At 33.8% G+C, this 7,443-nt stretch overlaps 1 protein-coding gene across 1 annotated transcript; it reads right to left on the reverse strand.

Annotated features, from left to right (window-relative positions):
- Positions 1-1,590: 1,590 nt before the first annotated feature.
- Positions 1,591-7,114, reverse strand: LOC128232357 (sodium- and chloride-dependent neutral and basic amino acid transporter B(0+)-like). Its single transcript, XM_052945865.1, has 10 exons — positions 7,024-7,114; positions 6,530-6,664; positions 6,204-6,307; positions 5,796-5,920; positions 5,084-5,196; positions 4,687-4,818; positions 4,504-4,603; positions 3,597-3,697; positions 3,256-3,423; positions 1,591-3,012 (listed from the first exon to the last, which is right to left on the reverse strand). The coding sequence occupies exons 1-10, from the start codon at positions 7,084-7,086 to the stop codon at positions 2,794-2,796; spliced, it is 1,260 nt and encodes a 419-aa protein (XP_052801825.1). The 5' UTR covers positions 7,087-7,114; the 3' UTR covers positions 1,591-2,793.
- Between the last annotated feature and the right edge of the window lie 329 nt (positions 7,115-7,443).

The raw sequence follows: 7,443 nt of genomic DNA on the forward strand, positions 1-7,443 counted from the left end.
TAGTCTGGGTTGACATATTGTGACCAAACTTGGTATATAGAAAGAGTGTATGGATGCCTATAATGTGATTTCGTTTTGGACCTTCAGGGTAAAGTCAATGTCGTTGTTACTAGAAGTAGAAAACCCCGGCTAAAACTGAAAATCTTAAGTTTGGGTTGGCATATTGTGTCCAGACTTGGTATATAAAAATAATTATATGGATACTTTTCATGGGATTGCGTTTAGGACCCCTAGGGTCAAGTTCACTTTTACTCAACATAGAAAAACGGTTGAAACTTAAACTGAATATCTTAAGTTTCGGTCGACATATGTAGAACAAATTTGGTATTTATAAAGAGTTAATAGAGATCTTTCATTGAATTGCGTTCTAGGGCTCCTTGTGTCAATGTCACTGTTTCTAAAAATTGAGAAACAGTGGAACACTGAAAACAGTTACAGTACATTCATTAACTAAATCTCGTTACTGTTCGTATGATTTACGATACAATAAAAATTGATTAAATTTATCTTCAATAAGTGTTTGCTTCAATACATTATTCTATGTAGGCAGTAAAACATTTGGTCCTCTTCACAACACACGCTGTAGTTCATTTGTCGATCATTTAAAACCAGTGTTTCTTGTTGAATATTGATAATGTTTTTCTTAAATCTTACTGGAATCCATAATTCATTTGTTCGTTTGGCATCCGGTTAGCGCAGTAGCTTTTGCACTTGCATCTCACCAAGGCGTCGCGGGTTCAAATCCTGGCCTTAGCGTATGTGAGTTTGGTTTGTGGTCAAACGCAGGCGGGGTTTCTCTGGGTACTCCACATCACAAGACCATACTCTCAAGCAACATTGTGACAACGACAGTGACTTATCATAAGCTAATATGACATTCTTCACAGTCGTTTTGAAATAGATATACTAGTAGCTTAAACTAACTGGTCCCTTTAGCAATGATTATCGATTACTAGTTAAACTTGTATCGATGCTAGAGCGTTGTCTTGTTATTAGAATAATTTGTTGCTTTGCTTGGCACCGGAATTGCAACTTTATATTTAATTATCTCACAGTTTTAATGATCAGTTTTTTCGTATGTGTGTGTTGATAAAACCGAATTAGCGTTATTTTATGACGGTAAAGTTTGGAGATAGTTGGTAGTTGGTAGTTTGGGACTCGAATAATTAATTATTCAACTACCTGCTGTTGATTGTTTGAGTTCTTTACATGTGTACCTGTTGGGACATTCGTGAATAACCAACCTGAAACGTTCGAATATCCAACTGGCGAATGTAGAAAACATACTCAAACAAAAAGGTGTTTCTCACTAGGATTCATCTGTGTATGATGCATATAAATACATTAGGCGTATGATTTTTTTACCTTTTATCCATAAAACAAGTCACCATCTAAATCCCCAACTACCAACTATAATCGCGAATAACCAACTGGATATGAGTGAGATATAGGCAATATAATTTATATCTAAACGAACTCTATAGTCTGTATAATAACAGGATTCCTGTACTTAAACCGTATGGAGATTTGTTTGTATATATACTGTTCGTCGAGAACTGTGTACATATGAATTCATTATAACAACAATAATATCATTTGTAGTTGTATATTCTATATCAAATATTATGTTATGTTGTTGTTTTTTAAATATAAATTACGGTTCCTTTATAGTGTAGTTTGACGCACAAATCATTCAATGGAATACCAATGGTCGACAACACACATTAAAACTCAAATGCTGAACTGTATACGTTATGATTATACCAGCAAAAAATATTGCTTTATCAGCAAAGATATTGATACGATTGGATATATGAGCAAGCGAGATAGCATGTCAGCAATTTTCACCAGTATAAGAAGCTTAAAAGAGTGTCAGAAGCGAACAAGGTTCATTCTTAATTATATCGTGATTATTTTGCTTTGTGGATATAATATTTTCCATGTCATATAGTCACATTTATTCACAGTGGATCCTTAGAATATGCCCAAACATTGAACATATTATATTGAAAACGAAAGGAAATTAAGGACATCATCGGCTGCGAATAGTTTCGTACTAAACATTTTAGAGGCCAAAAAGTGTGAGATGTAAACCTATAAGAACGATAAGATCAAGTATGATACTCTATCGTGATATTAAAGTCATAAAACATATTTTGTAAACATTTATGCTCAGTTTAATGTAAAAAAATGTTTAATGGTATCATAAAAAGAATATAAACTTTGAAACGATCTGATCTTCGATAAGTCTGTAGCATTGACATATAAGAAAATTATTCGAGGGTAACTTGGTGAGAACAGTATATTCATCAAAATAAGCACATCAATTTTATTTTTCCAAATATGACTCAACAAATATTCAATTTTTGGTGTAATTTGTCATAGTTACAGCCCTTGCCCTGTGACTTTAATTACAAGATTTTATCTTGGCTTTCTTTTTTGCAGATAAAAATGAAATGAAAAAGCGGACGGAATTTCTTCTTTCTGAAATTCTTAACAGCGTATATCCAAACACCGCCAGCAATCGGCGTGTATATATCACGTGAAAAAACTCTCTAAATTTTCATTGCCAGATTGCGCTTGAATAAAATATGTTTGGTGCGTCACTTATTGATTGACTCGATCATGAATTCTTCTTTGATTGACAAGCAAGTTTTGCTAAGTTTCTGCTTAAATATAACGGTTTTACAGGATTGAGATATGGCGGGTGCTATTCTATTAAAATTTAATAAAGATACAGGTAATATTTAAGATTTAACAGAACCTATTTGCAACCTCTTACATGAATTAATTTTACGCAAACACATTATTCTCAGATCTAAGAACAGCCAGTTCGTGTTCTAACATTAATTTCATGGCAGATTTCTTTGGATATCGACCAAACACATTGAAGTAGAACAGATCCCAGAATGTTCTCTCCGAGTATTTGATTTTGTTCTTCCTGTAGTTGCAATCCATTCCATCCCCGCATGGTCCCCACGTGTCGGTGGGTCTACACAGGGAACTGATTCTCTGAAAATGGGTACTCATTAAACTTATTCATAAGCCTTTTACAAAATAACCATATACATTCTTATTATACGTTCCTTATTGTATAATGTTTTAACAATATAATTTTTTATCACATGAAAATACGATGTAAGTTATGTTGAACAATAACGAATCTTATCGTATACAAAGGATACAATACTCTATAACATGCATTACAATGCATCGATGAGTATGTATGAAAACCTTGGTGAAATCAATTCAAACCTGAGTAACGGTGCCTTTGGCCCGGTAGATATTGAGAACAGCGTAGCCGAATACCGGGACCACGGCGATTACAACCATTCCCCACCCAATAGCTTGTGCGTAACCAGGGTAATGATACGACCCGTAGTTAGGGGGAACATACTCCACACAACTCATGAAAAATATAACCTGCAAAATTCGCAAACTTTACGATTGTGTATCAACAGGTTTTGCAATCATTAATTCATACATTGTAAAATTACTAAACTTTATTACTGTATTACTAAAACGCAAACGACGACAGTGACTTGCCGATTACATTCATAAAACCTTTATCGACAAAAACAGTAATAGTTCCTTACCAACACAGTTGCAGGCGAAATGAAAGCGAGGAGCCACCGAAACACTGCATGGAGAGGACGACCCAACATAACATGTATATCTTCACTAAAACGATCCAAACCTGCAATGGCAAAATTCATTCACATAAATAAATCCAAGCAGGTGCTACAGTATACACAAATGTTTATGGAAGGGTACACTAAAGAATTAGTATTCATGCACTGCTTGGAACGCCGATCAAATACTTTTTTCTTAAAGACAAAGTTATATCTGAGTTATAAATGTCGAACTTTACCACATGGTTCCTTCATACTAATCATGCTCGTATAGTTTAAGGGAACCAGATCTCTACAAAGAATTCAATGTTCCTAAAATAGTATTTCTACATATATTCATTCAGAGTTTTAATAGCTTGGCATGAAATGGGATCAGAGGCGATCAGAAACTAATCCAGCTGCACACCTGAGCTGGAGTCTATGCATTATAATGATTTAATAAATGTTTAAAAAATGAATTATATAACAGATACATGATTACCGCGGAATACACATTAACAATACAATATTAGTATGTATTTTGTAAAATGTTTATTTGATTTCTGTCATCTTAAAACTGTAAAATTACTTTTCTTTAATATAGCAATGTGAGTGGGAAAATCCAATTTAATTCAAATCACATAAATATGCCGGTACGGTGTATGTTTTTTTACAATACTGTCAACTATTACATATGATGACATACAAAGTATATCCTAAATAAAAGAAAAAGTACAGAGACAAAAATACTCTGGAATATATTTAAGATACTAAATACAGATACGAATGATTGCAAAGAAGTCAAAGAAACCCGTAACTCACTTGAATGAAATAACTTTAAAATCATAATGTTCGAAGGGTGTGGGGTTGGGGGGATAATTATCGTACGTACCATATACCCAAGAAATAGATATAACCTCAAATAAAGCAACAATTGTTCCCGTCCATGTTCCTGCGTACCAGTCTACCAGCAAGAAAAGGTACGCTCCGGCCTGAAAAGAGAACATGAATGTGAATGTTGTCAAGTGGGACAAAATACCTTTTGTTGAAAGGAGCTTTATTACTTAACACTTACTCCTGTGCATGTTGGAAGTGATAGGAAAAACATTACAACAGTTATGCCAATCAAGGTGGGAATGCGGAACCCAGCCTTCAGTCTCGGGAACAAGTCTCCAATTAGCTGAATCACCATCTCTATCGGAATCATCTGCAACATAGACAAAGTGAATCTCACATATATGTCATAGTTAAGTGTATGACAAAACATCCTTTTTTAAATCCAAAACTGCTCGTCAATTGACCAATTAATAGGGATGTGATGGGTTTTTTTACGTACAGGCAATTTATAGTCACAAGACTTACACCACCACTTTTATTTGTTACAGTTTAGTTTATTCAATCATTGTTTACTCTTAGTGTAGCTGTTTCTAATTGCCTATAGAAAACATCTACATAATCAATGACAACTGAACCTGTGCTTCCATTCCAGACAAGACTCCTGACAATATAAATAAAAATGTCCAAAGCTGAGGCAAAGGCAAAGTGCTGAGGGCTGTAATGTACGATACCAAACCAGTGGAAAACCCTGCAAGACGACACGTTTTTAAAAACTGTAATACGCATTATAATATGGCAAAATATGGATTGTAATTCACACATAATTTGACAAAGTATGATTCACACATAGAACTCGACAAAGTATGAATTGCAATGTATTGCAATGTACAATTAATTTGGCAAGTATGAACTTATATTCTTTAAGTATGAATTGCAATGCACACATGATTTGGCAAAATATTATTTGCAATGCACACATTATTTGGCAAACTATGATTGGCAATGCACACATAATTTGGCAAAATATGATTAGGACACATCAAAACATAATCAAAATATGAGGACTTAATATCATGATTATCATGTTGATTGCGTTCGTGTTATTTTAAGTGCTATTGAACTTAAATGAATGTCCAATTTGACCGATGGCCATATTGTTTTCAAGATCGTTATAACCAAATCAATCTTCAATGATGCAGTCAAAACTACACGGACAAGCCCAGTAGTCAAGCATGGAATAAACATGTTACATAGAGAAGACCACTATGAGTTTGTTAACAAGTGTCGGCTAAAAAGTTAACATGAGCACGGCAAATAGAAACTCCTACAAAAAAGAAACATCCCCACCTGCATTGATCACCTCGGTGATAGGGATCCCGTAAGTGTGAGCCATGTTGCCCAGAACGGAGAAGCAAACCATTCCGTTAAAAATCGCAATTCCTACGTCCACGAAAGTACAAACAATAGCTGTCCTAAAATTGGAAGCATTTATGAGCCAAATGATATCTTATGAGTTAAAAAATAAATAATAATTGAGTTTTCCCTGGAAGATATTTCTATTTAACATGTTCAAAGTACTATTTGGAGGGAACTTGAGACAAGTATTGTAGTATTTTATAAACATACCATTTCGATAAGTATAAATGTCACAAACACCTAGATCTATTGGTGAACATATCTTGTAAGTTATATTTGAACAATGCCTAAGAGGAATTTCTACCAAATGACCAATATGTTCTTTGTACAAATACCTACCTGTAGCTATTATCACGAAATGAGGCATGTGATCCCATTACCATAATCGCTCCCCATCCAAAGGCGAGTGTGTAGAACACCATCAAGGTTGCCTCTATCCAAATCTTTTGTTTTGATTGTACACATTTTTTTAAACGCATTAAACTGATACATGACTGTCATACTTCTTCATTAACCGTAAGCTCCGTTCATTGGAAATGTTTATAACTAGATGAATTAATAAAGTTATCAATCTATTTGCAATAACAACATTTGCTATTTTAGTTAATTCAGTGAATATATATGAAACAAACTTTAGTCATTTTTTTCATTTTTTATTTACTTACCCTAGGGTTCAAAAGCTTTGCAAAGTTGGGGTAGAAATAGTAATATACTCCATCTGATGATCCAGGCAATAACATAGAGCGGATGAACAACGCTATAGAAAACAGGATCGGGAATGAAAGAGTGACGTACATTACCTGAAATAATGAAATGAATTGCTTCCACTATTTGGTTGCATTTTAAATCATTTCCCCACTCATCGTTAATAACATTATAGTAAGTTTTGTGGCATTTTGTGTCTCTCGTTGAGTACCAATAATACAAGGAAAACTACAGGGACACGCTGTTATGTTAAAACCTGTTTAGCTGCACAAGAGAAGGGCACAAACAAAACTGTACTATAGACACTAGCGTATACAATATCACACACATACACACGTACGTGTTTTAAAATAACAGTAGATGTTGATGTTCGGATTGATTGAGGTGGTAACAGTTCACTGTCTTTCCACTTATCGAGTATTTGTATACATGTGTAAGAGCAAATAACAAATACCTTTTCTATGGTTTTTATACTCTTGACGACAGTTAACGACACAATTATTCGAAAGACAAACATCACAAGGACGTATTTCCATATAATATGTGAATAATCGTCGATACCTGTTGATAGTTTCAAAGCTTGGAACCTGTTTGAAATACATTGTACAATAAGTATGTTATTATTTAAAAAAAAATCATGATATGTAGCAATATATATTATATGTTTTCTAAACTGCCACTTTTACTAATAATTCAACGTAAAATACATACTTGACAATGCTATAAGAAATTCAAAACGAGTGATAACCATACACTTTCTCAAAATGAAATATTTAAGTAAAATAAATGGGAAAGGTTCATGTGATACTGGAATAAATATTTTCAGTTGAGAACTAAATTAAATACACATTTCCAGAATTGGCAATCTCAGCAT

The sequence above is a fragment of the Mya arenaria genome, chromosome 4, assembly GCF_026914265.1.
Source record: "Mya arenaria isolate MELC-2E11 chromosome 4, ASM2691426v1".
NCBI classification, from domain to species: domain Eukaryota; kingdom Metazoa; phylum Mollusca; class Bivalvia; order Myida; family Myidae; genus Mya; species Mya arenaria.